Raw genomic sequence first — 24,062 nt, 5'->3', positions numbered from 1 at the left:
CAGATTCAAGCGATTCTTTTGCCTCAGCCTCCCGAGTAGCTGGGATTACAGGCGTGCACCACCACGGCCAGCTAATTTTTTGTATTTTTAGTAGAGACAGGGTTTCTTCATGTTGGCCAATCTGGTCTCGAACTCCTGACCTCAGGTGATCCGCCCACCTCGGCCTCCCAAAGTGCTGGGATTACAGGCATGAACCACCGCACCCAGCCATCCTGTAGGATTTTTAGGGGTGAGGGACTCGAGGTGTGTGCTCTGGGCCGGGTCCCAGACACGTTTCTAGAGTGCATCGGGGACAGTTTCCATCTGGGACGGGCTGGATGCCACCCCACTACCCGTAGGTGGATATGGCAAGGGCACAGGTGAGACCACATTGGCAGCCCCTGGCCTCCAGAAAAGACTTGAGGTCCCCGTCCTGGCCACAGACCCCAGATACATACTACGTGGTTGGAAACGTCAGAGTTCCTCTTCCCTCTGGGGTGTTCCAGACTCCCCCACCGTACCCAAACCGCTTCCATTAACCCAGACACATCACCCGATTTGTAGGCTGTGGAGGACTTAATTCATTAGGCCTGGGGAGCCACGAATGCCTCCCACAAAGTCCCCACTGTGGGGAGCCAGGGTCCTAGGAGCAGGGCCGATGTGTGTGCCGGGAGCTGGCCCGGGGGCCTGCTGGTCCCAAGAGTGCTTCTGGGTTCTTCAGGCAGCTCCGGGTGTAGTGGCCTCGCCAGGTGGCTTGAACCATCTTCGCTGCCATTTGCTGCTGCCTCATCTGCCGTCGGATCTTAAAGCCTCTCCAGGCGGACTGGATGACTGTGGCCGCTTTGTCCTGGTGACGCGGCTGCCTGGGACTCAGGACAGCCCTCTGGGAGACGGAGGCCCAGGACGCTGCCTCGGGGCCCCCAGCCACCCGGCCCATGCCCTGCACCACGCGGGTGGGCTGGGTGTGTCCGCAGGTGTGACAGGTGCGAGGGCTGGAGCCCACGAGCATCAGCACGCTGGGCGGGCTCCCCATTCTGGCGCTCAGGGAGTGGCAGACGCTGCACACGTGTGGCTGGCAGGACTGGAAGCAGCGATGGTCCAACACGGTCCTGGCCCTGCCATCCTGGAAGCGGCTGCCTGCCGTCGGGACCCGGACCCTGCCACCCAGCTTTGCCCACAGGATGGGATGGAGCCTCTGCCGGTGCCGGGCGAGGTTCCGGCGGGTGCAGTAGCCGCGCCAGGCAGCCTGGATGATGGTGATGGCTCTGTAGAGGTGCACCAGGTTCCGCCGTACACAGTAGCCGCGCCAAGCTGCTTGGATGACCACGGCCCTCTGGTGCCACACCCGGATCCTGCGACGCACTAGGTAGCCACGGGCGCCCGCCTGGATCGTGACCACTGCCAGGATGAGGCTCTCCTCTGCAGCCTGAATGGACACCATCAGCTCCCCGGACCATCTGGGATGCACCACCGCCTTGTGGTTCAGGGTCTCCCAGGACGCAGCACCCCTGGCCGACTCCCATGCGCTGCTCCGAGCCACGCCGCGGTCCATGGGCCTGACCACCACACTGGGCATGCCGCGGTTCCACGATTGGCCACCAGCCACACCAGCATCCGACGGGCCCTGGAGTATAGTGGAGTTCAGGGGTGTCTTGTGACTAACGGCAGGATTCTGGGGGCTACAGGAGTCCTAAGATCCCCGCGGTGACTCCTGGTTAAAAAGGGGCCGCAGGGAACCATTCGGGGAGGACTTGTAGCCTAGAGACACCCTCCAGACTCCGGGGACCAGCGGGGGAATGGCCGAGGGGTGCGTCATCTCCCCAGTGCGGATGATGGGTCTTACCTCTGCAGGGGGAGACACGTGGGGTTTGCAGCACCTCGCGCTCAGGCCTGGGATGCTTGCCTTTGCACAGCCTGGAAGAGCCTAACCCTGGCCATGGAACTTTCTAGCAGTTCCGAAACAATACTACCATGCATGGATCTGTAGGAACTTTTAGGGCCTGTGGAGTCCCAGCGGCTGCTCTGAGTCAGGTTTCCAGACACTGTTTTCTGGAGTGCATTGGGGACAGCTTCCATCTGGAAGGGACTGGACGATGCCTTTCTAGCCGAGGACAGATATGGTGGCGCGTGTGAGACCATGCTGGCGGTCCCTGACCTCTGGGGAAGACTAGGGTTCCCCACCCCGGCCACAGAACCTGGAAGCAATCTGGAAGCCTCAGGACTGCCATGGGCCAGCTGGGGTGATCCCGAGACTACATTAGAAGCCACTATACCCTGATAGTGATTTGGGGGTCTAGTGTGAGCCGACTCCTGCTGAGACACTGAGGGAGCCTTAGCTAAACCCAGGGCCTGAAAAGGGACAGGGACCATGTCACTAGCATGGCTGGGAGCCACCTCCTTGAACAGTGGTGTTTGGCCTTGGGGAATAGTCCCTTTCTCAGACGGGGACCTATGGTCATGGCCCCCATAAGCTCTCGGAGGACTGGGGTACATCCACAGAGTTGCATCAATGACCCCAGCTTTGCTGATGACGTCATTGGATCCGCTTGATCCTGACGCTTGGGACAGAGCCTCATCCAATTCTCCCAGCTCAGCTTGGTGGCCTGTGGCCCCAGATGGTATCATCGCGGCATCTCGGCTCAACTGTAAGGCTCTTGACAGAACCGTGGGCACTGGGCAAGGACTCCTGGCTGTGCCACTAGCGACTGGGGCTGGGGAGTGAACTGGAGCCAGGCTGGTGGCGTGGGACATCTGCAAAGCGACTGTCAACCTCTCCTCAGCCAGGGCTTTGTGGTAAGGACGGGCAGTGATTCCAATCAGCATGGACCTCTTGGGGCGGCTCTGAGCCACACTAGAGGTCCCCATTGTTGGCACAGAACCAGAGGGGACACCTGGGCTCGCCCCACTCACTACTGAACCTGGGAGCAAGTTTGGAGCAGCTAAGCTAGCAGAGGGTCTTATGGGTAGGCTCGGCTTCTTTCCATCTGCCAGACTGGGAGCGACCCAACTGGACACAGAACCTGCAGGGAGGCTCTGACCCGTGCCTGGGATGCTGGACCCCGGGGGAAGGCTGGAGGCTGTGCCACCGGGCGTAGTGCCTGGGACCGCGCCCGTGCCCATCCTCCCGGCTACGAAACCCCGTGCCGCACCACAACCAGCCCTGCCCTTCAGAGAGTCCTGAGGAGTGGCATCTCTCTGCTGGTAACTGGGTGGGGCCGTGGGCGCCTCAGAAGAGTGCGAGAGGTCTACGTGTGTTGGAATAACGACATTGATCTGGGAGATGCCGGGACCCGCGCTGTTCCGGGAAAGATTAGACTGAGTCACGCCCGGTCTGTTGGACGCTGAAGCCAGAGAGGGGCTGGGGGGCTTCCCTGTGGCCCCACCTGCCTCAGAGACCTGGGGTGCAAGGGAAGCCATGCCATTGGCCACCTGACACTGACTCTGGCCAGTGCCACTTACTATGGTTACTAGGCCAGGAGACGGGGTCCCCTGGCACCCACGGAGGAACATAGCATCAGCCACGGGCCCCTGGGGATGGCTTGTAGCCACGCCCCTGAACAGAGGCGTGGTTCGCTGGCCTGTACGGCAGGCCTCCTCACCATCCCAGGAGAGATCTGGTGTTGAAACACTGACCACAGAGGTTGGGCACACACGCCTCCCACGCACGCTGGGTGGGGGATGGAACCCCGGGGACATGTCGTTGAGCTTGGAGGCCTGGAGGCTGGATATCGTCTCACTAACCATCAGAGGCTCTGCACATGGGTCCACCCCGGCACCCAGGGATGGCTGCTTCAGACCCTGGCCCATGCTTCCAGCCACAGAGGGATACGGTCCACCGGGGCTAACTGAAACAAATGCCGGTGGGTGGCATGGACGTGGGGCTACCGTGCTCGCCCTTGAGCGCCGCAGACGTTTGAGTCCAGCCCAGAGCCCCAGCGTGGGTTACTGAGGCCGTGGCACATACCACTGACCACAGATGGCTGCGATGGGCTTGGGGCCAGCCTACTGCCCAAGGGTGACGGGGCCAGGCTCAGGGATTTCCTCAGGGCCACAGATGGCGGGAATAGGCCGGGGGCTGCGGCTGGCTCAGCTAGGCTGGAGGCCAGGCTACAGGATGAATGCGTCTTGGCTGGGCTGGGGGCCGCAGATGGTCGGGCTTGGCTTGGGGATTCTGCAGTGGTCTGAGGTGGGTAGGCCCGGCTGGGGGCTGCTCCACTGGCCACATACGGACGAGCTAGGCTTGGAGACAACCCACAGGGCCCTGATGGATGGGCGAGGCTTGGGGACACACCAATAGCTTGAGGTGGCTGGGCTGGGCTTGGGGACGCCACACAGGTCATAGGTTGGTGGGCTAGTCTTGAGGACGTCCCTGTGGCTTGAGATGGCTGGGCTAGGCTTCGGGCTACCCCATAGGTCATACATTGATGGGCTGGTCGTAAGGGCATCACAGTGGCTTGAGATGGCTGGGCAAGGCTTGGGGACACCTCATTGGGCATAGATCGATGAGCTCAGCTTGGGGACACCCTACAGGTCATAGATGCATAAGCTCGGCTTGGGGACACCCTGCAGGCCATTGACGGGTAATCTCGTCTAGGGGACATCCCACTGGTTTGAGATGGCTGGGCTAGGCTTGGGAAAACCCTACTGGCCACAGACTGGTGGGGTACACTTGAGGACATCCCAGTGGCCTGAGATGGCCGGGACAAGCTTGGGGATTCCCCAGTGGCCTGAGGAGGCTGAGCCAGGCTTGGAGACTCCTGAATGGCCATAGATGGGTGAGCTAGTCTTGGGGACTCTCCAATGGTCTGAGATGGCATGGCTAGGCTTGGGGGCACTCCAATAGTCTGAGATGGCTGAGCTACGCTTGGGAACACTCTGATGGTCAGAGATGGCTGGGCCAGACTTGGAGACTCCTCAGAGGGCTGAGACGGGTAGTCTGGGCTTGGGGACACCTCAGTGGGCTGAGATGACTGGGCCAGGGTTGGGTACTCCCCAATAACCTGAGATGGGTAGGCTGGACTTGGAGACACCCCAAAGGCTTGAGATGGCTGGGCTAGGCTTGAGGACTCCCCACTGACCACAGATGGCTGGGCTAGCTTTTGGGACCCCCAGTTAGCCATTGATTGGTGGCCTTGGTTTGAGGCCACTCCAAAGGTCCTTGATGGGTGTCCTTGGCTTGGGGACCTTCCGCTCACCACAGATGGTTGTGCTGGTCTCAGTGTCACTCTATTAAGCATAGAGGAGTGTGGTAGCCTTGGGGTCACCCCATTAGCCATAGATGGGGGGCTAGCCTTGCAGACACCCTACTGGATGCTATATGCTGGGATAGACTTGGGGCCAGCCCACTGGACCCTGATGCCTGTCCTGGCTTTAGGGCTACCCTGCTGGCCAGTGTAGCCTGGGACACACTTGGAGCCAAGCTGACGGCCACAGATGGTGGCTTACATGTCGTGGGGACCACAATACCTAACAACAGAGTCCTCCTCAGCTCTGTTTTGACGGTGGCCTGAGACATCTGGATCAGATTCACAGAGCTCTTGTCTAAGGAAAACTGAGGGATCGCAGTCTCTGAGCCCCAGTGAACACGCAAAGTCACGTGGTTAGACACTGAGCTGCGCTGGAAAATGGGCACTTTCTCCAAGGCTGGAGTGGGCTGGTAGGGGAAGCGTAGGGTCACGTACCTAGAGCCAGTTTCAGTCTCCTGCGTATCCTTAAACCTCTGGAGTGTCCTCATGGACTCCGGAGGAAAAAGGGGCTTCTGGGCAAGGTCCCCTTCTAAACTGCCTTCCCATGACTCATCTATCTTACTGACAGCAGGCAGGCTGGCCACGGCCACGGCTGAAAGGCTGAAGGAGCTAGAGCTCTGCAGGGAGCTTTCGGAATTGCTCTCCCGGCTATGGCTTGCAGAGCCTTGGGAGAAGCTCTTAGCCAGGTCACCGTCTCGATCCTGCGGCAAACTGCCTACCAGCTCACTGAGGATGGATGGCTGGTGGTCTGTGGCCGGCTTCTGGGGACAGAGCAGGGCAGACACGGAATCCTGCGTTCGATCCCTCCCCTGTCCACAGACGGATGTCTTCAGACGAACGTGCGTCAGTGCATCGCCTGGGGAAACTTGAAACAGACCGCAAGTCTTGCATGCCTGAGGGACTTGGGGCCCCCTTGTCGATCACCTCCCTGGTACCCGGGGAGGCCTGTTTGCAATTTGGGGGCTGAGACCTCCTCCGCAGGCTCTCCTTGGAAGCCCTAGATGGCTGCTGATGGCCCCTGGCCACTGAGGGTTGGTGGAGACCAGGATGCGCCCTGCTAACCCCTGAGGACGGACACTAATTCGGACTCCCGCACGCGGGGTGAGGCTGGTGAACATGGCCAGCGCTCCCACCGCCCACGCTGCACAGAAGCCTGCCTGAAGCCTCCCTCCCCTTCCCAGTCGACGGACGAGAGGCCATCCTGCTGACCACATGTGGCTTGTGGGAGCTCGGGGCCATGCCAAAAGTCGTGGAGGGTTGGTTTATGCTTGAGCCCACACCACTGGCGATGAGAGGCGGCCACAGACTCAGGGGTGGCTGCACGTGGGACGGCCTGGGCAAAATGGGGCCCTCCCCACTCCCTTCGGGGTTCAAATCTGATGCCAATGCACCAAGCTCTAGGCTCAGGCGTGCATTTTCATTTTGGAACTTGCGGCTCAAGTCCAGATTTGAGGAGTCTCTGCTGGGTCCCCTCTCCCGGGGCAGCACGGGACACAGCCCAGTGATCAGGGGGCATTGCTGAATGCTGGTGATTATGCCACCTGTCATGGAGGCTCCCACAGTGACCACGGATAAGCAGGGTGACCCCCCCAACATGACCCCGTCCCCCCCTTCCTCCAAGGGCCCAGCAGGCTGGCCCATGGTGAAACGCCCCCAGACCCCAACCTGGGAATCCCTGACCTTGCTGGCCCATGGTCTCATGGGGCCCGGGCAGGGCCCCCACGCAGCCGACGGACTGCCCCTGCAGGCCACCTCCGCCGGGGCCAGTGTCTTAGTCACTCTGCTTCCTGTTGATTTTGAGGTGGCCTCGGGGAGGATGATTCCAGTCCTCAGGGCCGCCTGATATAAAGACTGGCTCAGGACGGCACCCAGCTCGCCCTGGCACAGGGCCTGGCTCAGAGCCACCCGTTCCTCCTCCGTCAAAGCCTTGCTAAGCACCTCCGCCAATTTACCCTGTATGGCTTTGGTGAGTTCCGCCCGCAGCTCGCCCTGGGACAGGGCTCGGGACAGGGCCAGGCGCAGCTCACTCGAGGACAGCGTCTTCCCCAGGCTCAGCACACCCTGGGGCAGCGCTTTGGTGACAGCAGCACCCAGGACCTCTTTGGACAGGGCCTGGTTCAGAGCTGCCCGGATTTCTCCCTGGGAGAGGGCTTTGGCCAACAGAATGCGGAGATCTTCCTGGGATGCCAGGACCGTGGCCAGTTCAGCACACAGGGAGGCCAGCAGGGAGCCCACCGTGTCCTCCTGGCAGGGCACCGCCTGGCCGGGCATTGATGGCTGGGCACGTGCAGCCCCGCTGTCCCCCCAGGACTCAACATTGCATGTGGAATGTCCGGTGGGTGCCATCAGCGGCACCAGCATACCCGGGACCTCAGAGGCTGCTGGGCACGGTCCCCGCTGAGTGGTCTTCCCCGGCACCTGGCTGTGGGGCTGCGGCTGAGTCCGTCTGTCCTCCGGCTTGGCCCAGGGTGGAGCGCTGAGGGCACTTAGATGCTGGCAGGCCTGGCTGGGTGACTTGGACCTGGTTAGGAGCACCTGGGAATGGGTCTTGCTGCTGAGATCAGCAGCCTGGTGCACTGGGATGAGGGACTTGGTTATGTCTGTGACCTGCTGCCCCTGGGACTGCGTCTTGGTCAGACAGGTGGAGAGATGTGCTTGGGATTGGACCTTCATGGCACCTGCAGCCAGATGTGTCTCGGAATGCACTTTGCTCAGACAGGTGACCAGATGGTCCAGGGATGGGGTCTTGGTCAGTTCGGTGGGCAGATGTCCCTGAGATGAGGCTTTGGTCAGCGGGGGGGCCTGCTGTCTCCGGGACAGGCAGGGTGGATGTCTCTGGGATGAGGCGTTGGTCAGTGGGGCAGCCAGCTGTCCCTGGGGCAGGGTGACAGCCATTTCTTCTATAGGCACAAACAGGTGAGGTGGGTCGTCCCCTTCTTCTGCAGCTTCTGTCCCAGTCTTAAGTGCCGTGTCTATTTTCACCTGTCTCTGGGGGCCGGTCTCGATTTTCTTGGCTTCTAAAGGAAGCTTGGCTGGTGCCCTGGGGTCCCCAGCTCCCGGATGTGGTTGGGGCAGACACCTGATCTTCCTCTCAGCCACACAGGAGCGGGACGAGGCTTTGACCACCTCCACAGCCGGCTTCACGTTCACCTCGGCCTTGGCCTTGGGCTGGTTCTCGTGGGTGGAGCCTGGGGTGTTGGGAATTCCGGCTGCAACCGCCGCTGGAGGTGGAGCCTTGACGCTTCCCGCTGCTCGAGAGGCCAGACACAGGGTCCTGAGGGTGGCAGCCACCGAGCGTAACTGGGCGGGGGTCCTGGTTATGATGGCTGCCAGGCGCGTCTGGGGCGAGGGCTTCGTCACCCCGCCTGGACTCATCTGGGATGAAGTCTTGGACATGGTGGCTGCCAGACACGTCTGCATCAGGTTTTTGGCTGGGGCGGCTGCCTGGCGTGTCTGGGATGGAGTCTTTGCTATGGAAGGCCCTGGGCATATCTGGGGCGGGCTCCTCATGATGGAAGCCAGAAGGCACACTTGAGGTGGGTTCCTGGCCATGATGGTTGCAGGGTGCGTCTGCAGGGGGGTGCCGGTGCCGGAGGCTGCGGGGTGCACCTGGAGCTCTGTCACGGTGGGCATGGGGCACGCGTGAGGCGCAGTTTTGGTCACTGCGGGCCGCGGAGATGTCGGGGCTGGGGTCTTGGTTGTTGTGATTGTGGGAACCGGGCTAGTCTTGGGTGGAGTGTTGGTCACTGTGGACGCTGGACACATCTGCGGCAGGGTCATGGAGACCACTGGGTACGTGTGGAGCAGGGTCTTGGTGATCGTGGGTCCTGGGGACACCTGGAAAGGGGCTTTCAGGGTCTCTGCTGCCACAGGGCCCTGGGTTTGGTTGCTGGATGGTCCCATAACTGCCTGGCCACACCTTCCAGACAACAGTGTCTCCGGGGCCCCAGCTTTGTTGGTCCGGGCAGTGACACGTTTGGCCTTCACTGAATCACCCTCTATGCAGACGAGGCAGGTGCTTCTGATGGTTCTGGTCAGCAGGCACGGCTGGCATTTTGCGTCCGGATTCACTGGGCAGGGAAATCTGATGGTGACCATCTGGTGTGGCAGGAAGGCCATCCCCGGGACTCCGGCGGCACGAGGAGCCTGCATGCAGGGGTCTGGGGCGCCCTGAGCTGCGGGGGTCTGCAGGAGCGGGGTCGACTGGGGCCTGCAGAGGACCAGATTGTCACGGGAAGGGAACTGGGTCTCCTTGTTCACCCTGACGGGTGGGCACAGCAGGCGGTTCTCTTCCAGATGCTGGAAGCGCACCTGCTGTGGGGCGTGATAAGGGATGTCCCCCTCCTCCGCCTTCGCTTTCTTCACCGACAGCTTGCTGGAGCGAAGGATGTGTCTCGCGCTGAAGCGCCGCCAGGCCTCCTGGATGGCCTTGGCTGCCATCATCTGGGAAATGAGCTTCTGCCGGAGCTGGTAGCCCCTCCAGCTGGCTTGGATGAGCGTGGCCGCGCGGCAATGCATCACGTCCATCTCGTCTACCAGGATGTTCTTGAAGGCCTGGCTCTCGACCACAGCCCGGAGGCGTGGGATGTGGCGGGGCGTCGACTCGGCTCGGGCAGGCTGATGCAGAAGATGCTCCTTGGACTTGGGGCCCTGGTGCTGGGGCTGTGGAGTCGCTTTCTCCATTGTGTCCGGGAGACCAGGGGTGGGCGGGGGCCGGAGGACGCACTGCCCACTGGGTGACAGCTGCTTGGTGAACTGGACCTGGGTGGCCGACTGCATCGCCTTGATTCCCGGGCAGGTCAGCTCTGCCTGTGGGGGCGGCAGGGGGTGGTCAGGGCACGGCAGGTCCTGCAGACCAGAGGTCTCCTGGCTGGGGTGGACACTGGCCCCCCGGACCCAGCTCTTCTTGTTCCTGGCACCTTGAGATCTTCCTCCTCCTTCTTTCTGTCCTTCCCTCCGTCTCTCAAGTGGCCTTTGCTGTCCCTATATCCATTTCTCATCATCCTATGGTCACTTCATCCTGCACACAGTGCATGCCACCTGAATGCCCAACCACTTACCTGCTTTTTTTTGTAATTTATGTATTTATGTATTTATTTATTTTTAGAGACAGGGTTTCACCAAGTTGGCCAGGATGGTCTCCATCTCCTGACCTCGAGATCTGCCCGCCTTGGCCTCCAAAGTGCTGGGATCATAGGCATGAGCCGCCATACCCGGCCCTGTTTTTTTTTTTTTTTTTTTTTTTTGAGACAGAGTTTCACATTTGTCGCCCAGGCTAGAGTGCAGTGGTGCAATCTCAGCTCACTGCAACCTCTGCCTCCCAGGTTCAAGCGATTCTCCTGCCTCAGCCTCCCAAGTAGCTGGGGTTACAGGCGCCCACCACCACACCCAGCTAATTTTTTGTATTTTTAGTAGAGATGGGGTTTCGCTATGTTGGCCAGGCTGGTCTCGAACTCCTGACCTCAGGTGACCCACCCGGCTCAGCCTCCCAAAGTGCTGGAATGACAAGCGTGAGCCACCGCGCCCGGCCTGCTTCTCAAACTTTATCTTAGATATACCCTGAGTAAAGTACTGATCACAACGTTTTGGAAATTTCCTGTTTGCTTCTCTCGCTGTGTGTGTGTGTGTGTGTCTGTGTGTGTGCGTGCGCGTACGTGTGTGTGTGAAAGAGAGAGAGAGAGAAGTGTGGTGGGGGAGATTATTTGCCGCTCCCCATTGACTGTGAATACTAGAAGACAGTCATTTCTGTGTCCCCATCTCAGTCACAGGGCTTGGTACTGGGCGGGCAGGCACCTTGACTGATCAGCAGGGAGTGGACTGGAAGTTGGATGGACACATGGATACAGGGCTAGATACCGAATGGATGTATCAGTGGATGAGTGAATGGTGGATGGGCTGAGAAACGGATGAAGGATTGGAAGAAGAGATAAATGAAGTTGACGAATAAAGTGTTAAAGGAAAATTGGCCGGCGCGGTAGCTCACGCCTGTCATCCCAGAATTTTGGGAGGCCAAGGTGGGCAGACTGTTTGAAATCAAGAGATCAAGACCAGCCTGGCCAACGTGGTAAAACCCCATCTCGGCCGGGAGCGGTGGCTCATGCCTATAATCCCAGCACTTTGGGAGGCCAAGACGGGTGGATCACGAGGTCAAGAGATCGAGACCATCCTGGTCAACATGGTGAAACTCCGTCTCTACTAAAAATACAAAAATGAGCTGGGCATGGTGGTGCATACCTGTAGTCCCAGCTACTCAGGAGGCTGAGGCAGGAGAATTGCTTGATCCCAGGAGGAGGAAGTTGCAGTGAGCTGAGATCGTGCCACTGCACTCCAGCCTGGGTGACAAGAGTGAGACTCCGTTTCAAAAATAAATAAATAAATAAATAAGGCAGATTAACAGAAAAATGGACACATGGGTGAGTGGATGGATGGATGGATGGATGGATGGATGGATGGATGGATGAGCTGATGGGTGAATGAGCAGATGAATGGAGGGATAGGTGAATCAATTGATGAAAAGATGGGTGGATGGATAAATGGATAGAGGGAAGGAGAGAAGATATGTAAGTAGATGGATGGAGGGAGGAAGGGAAGGAGGGAGGGATAGGTAGCTGGATGGATAGATGGATGAGTGAATGGGTGAATGCATGCATGGATGGATGGATGGATACATACATAGATGAATGGATGGATGCAAGGGTTGGTGGATGAATGGATGGATGGATGGGCAGATGGGTCTATAAATAGGCAAACTGACTGGTGAATAGATAGGTGGGGCCGGGCGTGGTGGCAGCCAAGGCGGATGGATCACAAGGTCAGGAGTTCAAGACCAGCCTGGCCAAAATGGTGAAACCCCGTCTCTACTAAAAATACAAAACTTAGCCACCTGTAATTGCAGCTACTCGGGAGGCTGAAGCAGGAGAATTGCTTGAACCCAGGAGGCAAAGGTTGCAGTGAGTCGAGATCTCACCATTGCACTCCATCCTGGGTGACAGAGCGAGACTCCGTCTCAAAAAAAAAAAAAAATAGGTACGTGGATAAATGGATAGGTGGATGGACAGACAGATAGATGGATGGATTGAATGATAAATGGATAGAGGGAGGAGGACTATGTGGATGAATGGGTGGATGGATGGGTGGGTGGGTGGGTAGGTAGATGGGTAGATGGAAAATGGAATGATGGGTGGGTGGGAGGATGAATGGATACATAGATGGATGAATGACGGATGGTGGATGGGTAGGGGGAAGGACAAATGTGTGGAAAGATGAATGAATGAATGAGTGGGTGGGTACATGAATAGATGTAAGACAAGCAGATAAGTAAGATAAATTAATGTGAAATTAAAGAAGGCCAGGCTCAGTGGCTCACGTCTGTAATCCCAACACTTTGGGAGGCCAAGGTGGGTGGATCACCTGAGGTCAGGAGTTCGAGACCAGCCTGGCCAACATGGCGAAACCCTCTCTCTACTAAAAATACAAAAAAATAGCCAGGCATGGTGGTGGGTGCCTGTAATCCCAGCCACTTGGGAGGCTGAGGCAGGAGAATTGCTTGAATCTGGGAGGTGGTGAGCCAAGGTAGTGCCATTCAATTCCAGCCTGGGCAACAAGAGTGAAATTGTCAAGAAAGGAAGAAAGAAAGAGAGAGAGAGAGAAGGAAGGAAGAAAAAGAGAGAAAAGAGAAAGAAAGAAGGAAGGAAAGGAAGGAAGGAAGGAAGCCGGGTGTGGTGGCTCACGCCTGTAATCCCAGCACTTTGGGAGGCCAAGGTGGGCAGATCACTTGAGGTCAGGAGTTTGAGACCATCCTGGTCAACATGGTGAAATCCCGTCTGTACTAAAAATACAAAAATTAGCTGGGCATGGTGGCTTGTGCCTGTAATCCCAGCTACTCGGGAGGCTGAGGCAGGAGAACTGCTTGAACCCGGGAGGCAGAGGTTGCAGTGAGCCAAGATCGCGCCACTGCACTCCAACCTGGTGCCTGGAGCGAGATTCTGTCTCAAAAAAAGAAAAGAAAGAAAGAAAGAGAAAAAAAAGAAAGAAAGAAAGAAGGAAGGAAGAAAGGGAGGGAGGGAAGGAAGGAAGAAGGGAGGGAAGGAGGGGAAGGGAAGGGAAGGAGGGGAGGGGGGAGGGAGGGGAGGGAAGGGAAGGGAAGGGAAGAGAAGAGAAGGGAAGGAGGAAGGAAGAAAGGAAAATAAATGAAATTAAAGAGAGCTGGAGAGATTGGTGACATTGGTGAAGCCATAACCCAACAGGAGGTAGACTGATGGTGATGGGTGGGTGGGTGGATCAGGGGATGGACAGGTAAATGGCATATGGAAGAATGGAAAGAGGGAAGAAAAAGTGGGTGACTGTGGCTTTCAGAAGTAACTAGGATGCAGAGAGAGCTGGGACACTGTCCAGCCACCCTGATGCATAGCCTGGAGCACAGCACACTGGCTTGGCAGAAGCCCCTCTCTTCAGGCTGGACTAGCCAGACCCCTTGCCCAGGGGCCATCTTCTTACCTTGAAGGGTCATAGAGTTGGAGGAGAAGCAGGAGAAGACGGTGAAATCTCAGAAGCCAGCATGCAAGAGGAGGCAGCCTTCAGCCTTTCATCCCAGGCAATGTGCAGCCACACTGCCCTGGGCTGGCTCTGTCCTCAAGACCGACACAAAAAGAGATGTTAAAAGCAAAAACACTGAATTCTAAAAAAAAAAAAAAAAATCAAATCTGCAAAGATGAGTACACAAGGAAATTGATTCCAGTGTTAGTTTGTAGCTAGAAATCAAACAAAACATCTGGAAATGACCGAAACGGTGATTAGCAGAGGTTCTGCGAGCAACGCATAGACAAGGATGTTCAGGGATGTTTAACATTGTATTGTTTAGCAGAGGAAAAACTGGAAGGAGCCCAAACTATCAACGCAGAGATGGCTTAATCAAACAAGGGCATGGTACCCAGGCATTGGAAATGGTGTCCAGGCTAGCACAGTGATTCTTGCCTGCAATCCCAGCACTTTGGGAGGCCAAGACAGGTGGATCACTTGAGGCCAGGAGTTCGAGACCAGCCTGGGAAACAAAGCAAGAACTGTCTCTTAAAATAATAATAATTGGCCAGGCTTGGTGGGTCACGCCTGTAATCGCAGCACTCTGGGAGACTGAGGCAGGAGGATCACCTGAGCTCAGGAGTTCGAGACCAGCCTGGCTAACATGGTGAAACCCCGTCTCTACTAAAAATACAAAAAATTAGCCAGGTATGGTGGTGAATGCCTGTAATTCCAGCTACTTGGTAGGCTGAGGCAAGAGAATGTCTTGAACCCAGGAGGCAGAGGTTGCAGTGATCTGAGATTACACCATTGCACTCCAGCCTCCGTAATAAGACCAAAACTCTGTCTCAAAAAAAAAAAAAAAAAAAGCCGGGCACGGTGGCTCACGTCTGTAATCCCAGCACTTTGGGAGGCTGAGGCAGGCGGATCACCTGAGGTCAGGAGTTGGAGACTAGCCTGACCAATATGGTGAAACCCCGTCTTTAAAAAAAAAAAATAGGTCGGGCACAGTGACTCATGTCTGTAATCCCATTAATTTGTCAGGACGAGGCAGGTGGATCACTTGAGGCCAGGAGTTCCAGACCAGCCTGGGCAACATGGTAAAACCCCATCTCTACTAAAAATACTAAAATTAGTCGGGCATGGTGGCATGTGCCTGTAGTCCCAGCTACTTGGGAGGCTGAGGCAGGAGGATGATTTGAGGCCGCTAGGAGGTTGAGACCATAATAAGCTATGATGGCACCACTGCACTCCAGTCTGGTGACAGAGTGAGACCCTGTCTCTTTTTATTTTTATTTATTTTTTTATTTTTTTGAAACAGAGTCTCACTCTATGGCCCAGGCTGGAGTGCAGTGTCTCAATTTCGGCTCACTGCAACCTCCGTTTCCTGGGTTCAAGCAATTCTTGTGCCTCAGCCTCCTAAGTAGCTGGGATGACAAGTGTGAGTCACCTCGTCTGACTGAGACCCTGTCTCCAAAAAAAAAAAAAAAAAAAAAGAACGATTGTGATTAAAGGGTAAGTATAAAAGGAAATTCTATATGGTACTTTGGGGCTGAGGGAGATTCCCCAAAAAAGGGGCAAATTTGGAGAGGATTCAGACTTCTTTGGAGAAAGCGTGGACCCACCTAACCAGTAGCCGAGATGTTTGCTGGATTGGCCAAGCCAGAGCTGGTCTGGAGTCGCAGAACTAGCAAAAGGCCCGCCCTCCGGGTGCAGGTGTGGGAACAGGTAATCAACAGGTTATCACCAGCGCCCTCTACTGAGAAGGTTTAGCATTGCGCTCGCTTTGCTGCTGTGGATGTGCGCTGGAAACCTCTGTGCTGGGGGATGCAGCAGGCTTTCAGTGTGTATGGGCCACCGTGGAGGCTTTGGTTTGTTTGTTTGAGCCAGAGTTTCATTCTTGCCGCCCAGGCTGAAGTGCAGTGGTGCGATCTCGGTTCACTGCAACCTCCTCCTCTCAGGTTCAAGAGATTCTCGTGCCTCAGCCTCCCAAGTGGCTGAAATTACAGGTGCCCACCACCACAACTGGCTAACATTTGGTGGTGGTTTTTTTTTTTTTTGAGACGGAGTTTCAATCTTACTGTCCAGGCTGGAGTGCAATGGTGCAATCTCAGCTCACCGCAACCTCTGCCTCCTGGGTTCAAGCCTCAGCCTCCCAAGTAGCTGGGATTACAGGCGTGCAACACCACGCCGGGCTAATTTTGTATTTTTAGTAGAGATGGGGTTTCATCATGTTGGCCAGGCTGGTCTCGAACTCCTGACCTCAAGTGATTCGCCCACATTTAGCCTCCCAAAGTGCTGGGATTACAGGTGTCAGCCACTGTGCCCAGCCTAATTTTTGTATTTTTATTAGAGATGGGGTTTTACCACATCGGTCAGGCTGGTCTCGAACTCCTGACTGAGGCAGAAGAATCGCTTGAACCCGGGAGGCAGAGGTACAGTGAGCCGAGATTGCGCCAATGCACCCCAGCCTGGGTGACAGAGCGAGACTCCATCTCAAAAAAAAAAAAGAAAGAAAGAAATTGAAATTGGAGTCGGCAGCTTAAGGAGCTGAATGGGCCCCTTCCAGGGGCTAAGGTTTCATCCCAAACGGTACAACTCTTCAAAGGAACTCAACCAGAAGGGATGAGAAATGGGATTGTGGGAGATGAGAAGAAGGGACAGGGCCCCCCTGGACACAGAAGCCAAGTGACTGGCTCAGTAATTCTGAGTAAAACCCTCTCAGCCTCAGTTTCCCTATCTGTCACAGGAGGTAAGATCACCGTCCTCAAGTTCCCGAAGACACAACAGGCTTGGTCGGGTGCAGTGGCTCATGCCTGTAATCCTAGCACTTTGGGAGGCCAAGGTGGGAGGATCGCTGGAGCCCAGGAGTTTGAAACCAGCCTGGGCAACATATCGAGACCCTGTCTCTATTTATTTAAACAAAGAATAAAGAGGATGGGCGTGGTGGCTCATGCCTGTAATCCAAGCACTTTGGAGGCCAAGGCAGGCAGATCACCTGAGGTTGGGAGTTCAAGACCAGCCTGACCGATACGGTGAAACCCCATCTTTAAAAAAATAATAATAATAAAGAGACATAACAGGCTCTCCAGGATGTCCCCCATCACAGGTGAACAAATCCACCATCGAGGCTTTGGGGATCCCTAGAGCCCCATCATTTCGAGTCACACAGAAGGCCCAGAAGGACTCTAAAGGCACTGGGGGTCAGAGGAGAACGACAGGGTCCCCCATGAGCCCCCACAAACCAGCCCTCCACCTGCCCCATTCACCTGCCCCCGAAGCCACCAGCCCCACTCACCTGCCCCTGAAGCTGAACCCAGCAGTCTGAACAGCCAGTCTTGGGGCCCTGGTGGCATGGCAGCTTTGTGACTCAAAGCCAAGTTCCGGCCAATCCCTGCCAGCTCCTGTGGGGGAGGGGATGCTAGAAGGCACAGCCAGGGTCTGGAAGGCAGGATGCGGGGCAGGGCCAAAGGTCATGGTGGTTGCTACCTACACGTGCTCGTCCTGAGTAGAAGGGGTTCTCAGCATAGAGGGAACCCCAAATCTCCCGCTCCATGTACCTAGAGGCAGCTTCAGTCTTTCATCCCGTGGGCATTTTCTTTTCGAGACGGAGTTTCACTCTTGTTGCCCAGGCTGGAGTGCAATGGCACGATCTCAGCTCACCGCAACCTCCGCCTCCTGGGTTCAAGGGATTATCCTGCCTCAGCCTCCCAAGTAGCTGGGATTACAGGCATGAGCCACCACACCCAGCTAATTTTGTATTTTTAGTAGAGATGGGGTTTCTCCATGTCGGTCAGGCTGGTCTCAAACTCCCAACCTCAGGTGATCTGCCCACCTTGGCCTTCCAAAGTGCTGGAACTACAGGTGTGAGTCACCGCTCCCAGCCAGCTGTGGGCATTTTCTGAGCACCTACTGTATGCTACAATTTGCCCCAGGCCTGGGGATACAAAAAACTCAAAGAATTTGGGGGTGTAAAATGGCTACAAGGGAAGGAACCAAAAAGGGGGTGCCATGGGCCAGTCAGGGTTCTGACCAATGTCCTGGGTCTGGCTCGGAGACTGGGGGGTCCTTGGGGTGGGGCCGGACTTGATGTCTCTTGGGATCCCCACTAGGCCCAGCAGAAGTGGGCACTGACCCTGAGCCGCAGCCCTGTAGGGGAAGTCAGGCCACTGTCCTGGGTCACCTCCCGGGGCTGGGCTGGGGCCCAGCATGAGTCACTGCTGGCTGGGCTAAGGCTGACACATGCCTTGGACTCCGTGCAGCTGGCTCCAGCCAAAGCCAGCCTGGTCCAGAAGCCTCCGCCTGGCTTCCTTAGAGAGCCGCTGGGGGTCGCCAGGGCAGGAGCCAGCAGGGGTGCCCGGCCTCCCTCTGCAAAGACCACCCCTCCAAAACCTTCTCTATACTGTGGGTGTGGCTTTGGGCAAAATCAGGGACATGGCAGATGGCAGCTGGATGGGTTTACATCCTCTGTCTGTTTTTCTGTTTGGTTTGGTTTTTGAGATGAAGTTTTGTTCTGTCGCTGAGGCTGGACTGCAGTGGTGCAATCTCAGCTCACTGCAACCTCCACCCCCCAGGTTCATGCGATTTTTGTGCCTCAGCCTCCTGAGTAGCTGGGACTACAGGTGCCCGCCACTACACTTGGCTAATTTTTGTAGGTTTTTTCTTTTTTTTTTTTTTTGAGACAGTCTTGCTCTGTTGCCCGGGCTGGAGTGCAAAGGTGCAATCTCGGCTCACTGCAGCCTCCGCCTGCCGGGTTCAAGCGATTCTCCTGCCTCAGCCTCCTGAGTAGCAGGGATTACAGGCATGTGCCACCACACCTGGCTAATTTTGTATTCTTAGTAGAGACAGGGTTTCTCCGTGTTGGTCAGGCAGGCGTCGAACTCCCGACTTCAGGTAATCTGCCAGCCTCAGCCTCCCAAAGTGCTGGGATTACACGTGTGGTCACCTTGCCCAGCCCGTCCTTTGGATGTTTCATCAGAACAAGTCCCTTCTGTGCTGTCAACGAGGTAAACGCAACTGGGAGTGCTCAGGGCAACTGGAGGCTGTGGGAGCCCAGTAAGGTGCTGGCCCAGCCTGCAGGTTACTGGGGACAGGCTTCCGAGGAGAGAGTGTGCAGCTGAGGTTGGGAGGTGGCGCTCTGCTGGGTGACTGGGGGAGAGTAGCTGGCACAGAGCCACCGCTGCAGCTGTGCAAAGGCCCTGAGGCCAGGAGGGCAGGAATTGAGAATCTGGGTGCAGAGGTTCCCGAAGGGAGACACTGGCCAGCCCAGGACCTGGTGCAGTCAGGACTTCTTTCCAGAAAGTTTTCAAGTAGTGGGTGAGATCTGTGGTTTCAAAAAAGCCCTTCATATCACAGCTCATGCCTGCCTCACTCTCCCATCAAACTGGAGGGCTGGAGGGCTGGCCTCCAGGCAGTGGGCACCAACTAGGCGTCAGTAAATGCCGGTGAGGCCAGGCCAGGTGTGGCAGCTCACACCTGTAATCCCAGCACTTTGGGAGGCCAAGGCGGGGTGGACTGCTTGAGCTCAGGAGTTCGAGACCAGCCTGAGCAACATGGCAAAACCCCGTCTCTACTAATAATACAAAACTTAGCGAGTGCGGCGGCCAACACCTGTCATCCCAGCGACTTTGGTGGCTGAGGCAGGAGAATTGCTTGAACCTGGGAGGCAGAGGTTGAAGTGAGCCAAGATCGTGCCACTGCACTCCAGCCTGGGAGACAGAGTAAGACTCAGTCTCCAAAAAAAAAAAAAAAAATGTGTCCTCCTCCTCTCTGCAAGTTTCCTTGGAGGCCTCTTGCCTTAGACCACTAGGAGGCAGGCGGTCAGGCAGGCAAGAGACCTGGGTTCAAATCTCTGCCCTGCCATATACATTGGGCAATTCCCAAAACCTCCCTGGGCCTCCCCTTCTCTACAAATTCGGGGCTACAGAGACACCATCATTGAGTGTGATCACTGTTCAATCCCCGAGCACCTCCCAGTTCTGACTTCTGACCTGAGCGAGGTTACTCTGGATACAAACACCCATCTCACAGCACAGGATATGGAGGCCGTTGGGGGAAGAGGACTCGCCAGAGGTCACACAGATGCCAACTGGCACCTCACTGGGACCCAGTCTCCCTACCAGTGACACTCTGACCCCGGGGTGTCATTCTCAGTGTCCTGTGGATCAAGGACTTTGGAAATGAGGGGTCGAGGCTTTGGAAGTGAGGAGGCCAAGGTCGGGCTGTCTCTGCACAGTCCTTAAAAGGCTGTGTGACGTCAAGCCAGTTGCTCAACCTCTCTGAACCTTAGTTGCTCTCCCATCTCAGCCTCATTCCCTTCAGCAGGTTCCTTCAGGCCCTGCTGAAGTTTCTGCACGGCCTCCCACAAGGCAAGGTGACAGCTACAAACCAAACCCTGGCTGGGTACGGGGGCTCAGGCCTGGAATCCCAGCACTTTGGGAGGCCGAGGCAGACAGATCACTTGAGGTTAGGAGTTTGAGACCAGCCTGGCCAACATGGTGAAACCCCATCTCTACTAAAAATACAAAATACTAGCTGGGCATGGTGGCGCGTGCCTGTAATCCCAGCTACTCAGGAGGCTGAGGCAGGAGAATTGCCTGAACCCAGGAGGCGGAGGTTGCGGTGAGCCGAGATCGCGCCATTGCACTCCAGCCTGGGTAACAAGAGCGAAACTCTGTCTCAAAAAAAAAAAAAAAAAAAAAAAATTAAGTCACGCGTGGTGGTGTGCACCTGCAATCCCAGCTACTTGGGAGGCTGAGGCAGGAGAATCGCTTGAACCCAGGAGGCAGAGGCTGCTGGGAGCCAAGATGGCGCCACTGCACTCCAGCCTGGGTGACAGAGCAAGACTCTGTCTCAAGCAAACAAATAAAGCCCAATATAGCTCTTGGTGGGAAGGCCCGACTTTCTCCCTGGCCAAGGACAGCGGCCCTTCTCTGCAAGTTTCTTCATCTGCAAAATGGGTACAATTCAGCGGCCTTCCCTAACAGGGCTGGACAGGTACACATGACCACCAGCCCTACTTGCTGTGTGACCTTGGCCCCTCATGTCACATCCCTCGGGGCTCCCAATGAGTCGGAAGCCCAAGGTTCAAGGTCTTAACAGCAAAGGCCAGAGCAGGCAGGAGAAGCAGGAAACCTAGGGTCAAGGCTCTGAAGTGAAGAAGCCAAGGTCGGGCTGTCTCTGCACAGTCTCCTTAAAAGGCTGTGTGATGTCAAGCCAGTTGCTCAACCTCTCTGAACCTTAGGTTTCCCTAAGCGGGAAGTAGGATGTTGGGAGGAGGAGCGAACTTCAGGGAGATAATTTCTGTGCCACCTTCCTCCTGGTCCTGGGTCCATCAGCTTGTCCTGGGCCTCAGCATCCCCCAATTCAACAAATGAGAATAAAAGCTTACACTGTAAGCCAAGCACTGCTCTGTAAACAGAAACTCCCTTAATTGTCACAACTTTATGGGGCAAGTTTTTCGGTTCTTCTCCCCATCTTACAGACAGGCAGACCAAGGCCCAAAAGGTTAAATAAAAAGTTTTGTAAGTTTCTGCCTCTTTCTTACTCTCTTGGGCTGGGGCTATGCCGTTTCCACCTCCAAATCTCTCCTTCCCAAAAGGCAAGGGGGCATTAGCTAGTTCCAAACGCCGGTCAAAGACCCCAATCTGGACTTCAGCCGGCCCCGCGCCCAGGCGCGTCTAGAGGGCGCTCGCTGCACGCCGGAAGCGCGGGCCCCTCCCGGACGCCCGCTCCTTGCTTCCTCCCAACGAGGGGAGGAGCTCGGACCGAAGGAGGAGAGAGAGGCGGGGGTGTGGGGGGAAGCGGGCCAGGCTCCGCCCAGCCCGCCAGGCCCCGGCGGGGGAAGAAGGAGGCGGAGAGCCGAGCTGGCGTAACGAGACTTTACTGAAAACAGAAAACCGGGCGGGCGAACCAAGGATTACAAACAGGAATGTGGACTCGTAGCAAAACAAAACAAAAAACAAACAGAACAAAAAGGGAGAGGGGGAGCCGGTCCAAAGAACGGAAGGGGGAGCGAGATCGAGGAAAGGGGCGGAGAATTTTTTTTCTTCTTCCCATTTCTTTAAAAAAACCAACACAAGAAAACACACACACACACAACCAACGTTTGTTCCCGAGTAGAAACATAAATAGGGCATAATCGAACACTCTGTTCTTCTCTCTTCCAAAGGAAAAAAAAAAAGTTAAAGAAAAGGAAAGGCAGGGTTTGAGGCTGCGCCCCCTCGGAGCCCCTTCCGCGGCGCGGTGTACAAAGGGGCAGCCGAGACGCGCGGGTTTGTGCAACACGGGGCGGCCGCGCGGAGGACAGAGGCAGCGCGAGGGCGGGGGGTCATGCGCTCGCCCCCCCTGGTGCAGGGGGTCCAGCTTGTCGAGTCCGGGGCGCCCCTTCCGAGTCCTGGGCACCCTCGGGGGCATCCCCCGGGGGCCGCACCCTCTCTGAGTTCCTGGGTACACTCTGGGGAAGGGGGGTCCCCAGAGCCGCACCCTCTCCAAGTCCGGGGCGCCCACGACACCCCCCCCCGCGAGCCCGCCCCTCGGGGAAGGTGGCCGCGCATGCGCCCCGCGCGCCGACTCAGTACGCGGACACCTGGTGCTGGGGCAGCAGCTGGCAGCCGCTGTTGACGTGGCTGAGGACTTTCTGCTTGAGCTGCGCCACCTGCTCGCGCAGCAGGCTCGCCGTGGATGCCAGCTCCGTGTTCTGGCTCTTGAGGGTCTTCACTTTCTCCTCCAGGCGCGAGATGCGTTCCAGCTTGCGCTTGCGGCACTTGGAGGCGGCGATGCGGTTGCGCAGCCGCTTGCGCTCCGCCTTGATGCGCTCCTGCGTGTCCATATCGATGGGCGACAGCGGCGGGCTCTCGCCGAAGCTCGGCACGTCGGGCACCGTCTGTGGCTCGTCCTTGAGCGCAGCCAGGCGCGGCGGCCCCAAAGCGCCCGGGGGCGGCGGCGGCGGGAAGGGCACGGGCTCGGCGGCGAAGGCGACCGTCGCGGCGCCCCCCGCGCCCCCCGCGCCGCCCGCGTAGCTGCTCAGGTTCGCGTAGACGGGCGCCTCGGGCGCGGCCGCCGCCGGGGCCAGCTCGCCGGGGGGCGCGGAGCCCGCGGCCGTGCCCGAGGGCCCGCCGGCGGCGGCGGCGGCGGCGGCGGCAGCAGCGGCGGCCGCGCCCGGGCCGAGCTGGTTCTGCTTGTGCAAATCCTCCAGGGCCTTGACGAAGCCCTCGGCGAACTCCTGCTCCTCGCTGGCCGCCACCTTGGGGTAGAGAAACTGCGTGCTCGTCGGCGTGGTGGTGACCAGCCCGTTGGACTGGATGATGAGGCGCTCGAGCTCGGGGGAGGCGAGCTTCAGCAGCCCCAGGTCGGGCGAGGCGAGCAGGCCGTCGGGGGGTGCCGCGCTGGGGGCGCCGTCGGCGCGCAAGGGGGTCGGAGGCGGCGCGGCCGTGGGCTTGAGTGCCGCCGCCACCTGCTCGCTCAGGCTCAGCGTCAGCGCGTCCTTCTTCATCATGCTGCCGGCCGCCGCCGTCGGGGGCGCCCCCGGGAACAGGCGGCCCGGGGACGCGAAGCTGCCGCCGCTGCCACTGGCGCCGCCGCCCAGGCCGCTCAGCGCCTCATCGCCGTAGAAGGGTGTTTCCATCCTCCGCCTCCCCCGCCGCGCCGACCCGGGGGGGAGTGGCCGCGGCCTCCCGGGGGGCCCGCGCCCCCCCCGTCCGCTCGGCCCTGCGCCCTCCCCGGCCGCGGCCGCTGCGCCCGGCCTTCCGCTGGCGGCGGCTCCTGCGCCGCGCGGCTTGTGCGCCCTCTTATAGCCTCGGCTCCGCGCGATGAGCTCACCGCCCCCGCTCGCCATTGGGTGCGGGTGACGTCGCTCATTTGCATGGAGGGGCGGGGCCAAGCCGCCGACGCCCGCCCGGCCGCCGTTGCCCCGGCGACGCGCGGTAAACGGCACAACAGCGCGCTGCCTTGTGGGTTGACGTCATGGGGGCAGGCCGCGCGCCCGGGCCGGGTCACCCCGCCCCGGGACCGCTGTGTATGACCGATCTCCCCGGCGCTGCCTCCACCAAGGGACATCCCGGGTGGCGTGATGGGCCCGGGCGCCCGCCCGCCCCGAGGCCCCGCCCCGTATCCGCGCGTGGGGCCCCGGCTGGGCGGGGGCGGGGGTGGTGCCGCCCTCCGGGGACTGGCGGGGGATGGGGTCCCGCATGGATAAATAACTCCTTGGCGCCTCCCCTAGCGCGCCTTCTGGAGCGGCTTTGTGTGCACTCGGGGTTGGAGGCCTGGTGGGGCTGTGTCCGGGGGCTCGCCGGGGGTGTGGGGCAGGTCTGAGTTCCCCAC

At 58.0% G+C, this 24,062-nt stretch overlaps 2 protein-coding genes across 2 annotated transcripts; both read right to left on the bottom strand.

The window, feature by feature from the left end:
• Positions 1 to 622: 622 nt before the first annotated feature.
• Positions 623 to 13,734, bottom strand: IQCN (IQ motif containing N). Its single transcript, XM_064382133.1, is given in 4 exon segments — positions 623 to 1,603; positions 6,906 to 9,926; positions 9,928 to 10,034; positions 13,722 to 13,734. Coding segments are annotated over 4 exon segments (4,122 nt in total).
• A 7,874-nt stretch (positions 13,735 to 21,608) lies between these two features.
• On the bottom strand, positions 21,609 to 23,506 carry JUND (JunD proto-oncogene, AP-1 transcription factor subunit). Its single transcript, XM_012443627.3, has one exon. The coding sequence runs from the start codon at positions 23,365 to 23,367 to the stop codon at positions 22,315 to 22,317; it is 1,053 nt and encodes a 350-aa protein (XP_012299050.3). The 5' UTR covers positions 23,368 to 23,506; the 3' UTR covers positions 21,609 to 22,314.
• Between the last annotated feature and the right edge of the window lie 556 nt (positions 23,507 to 24,062).

This window comes from Aotus nancymaae, unplaced genomic scaffold (genome assembly GCF_030222135.1).
Source record: "Aotus nancymaae isolate 86718 unplaced genomic scaffold, 86718_ANA_hifiasm-v0.15.2.pri h1tg000028l, whole genome shotgun sequence".
Lineage (NCBI taxonomy): Eukaryota > Metazoa > Chordata > Mammalia > Primates > Aotidae > Aotus > Aotus nancymaae.
The sequence above is the reverse complement of the archived record's forward strand: the minus strand, read 5'-3'. Positions and strand labels throughout refer to the sequence as shown.

Excerpts from the sequence above, each read along its gene's own strand:
- JUND (XM_012443627.3), bottom strand. The coding sequence starts at position 23,367 with ATGGAAACACCCTTCTACGGCGATGAGGCGCTGAGCGGCCTGGGCGGC.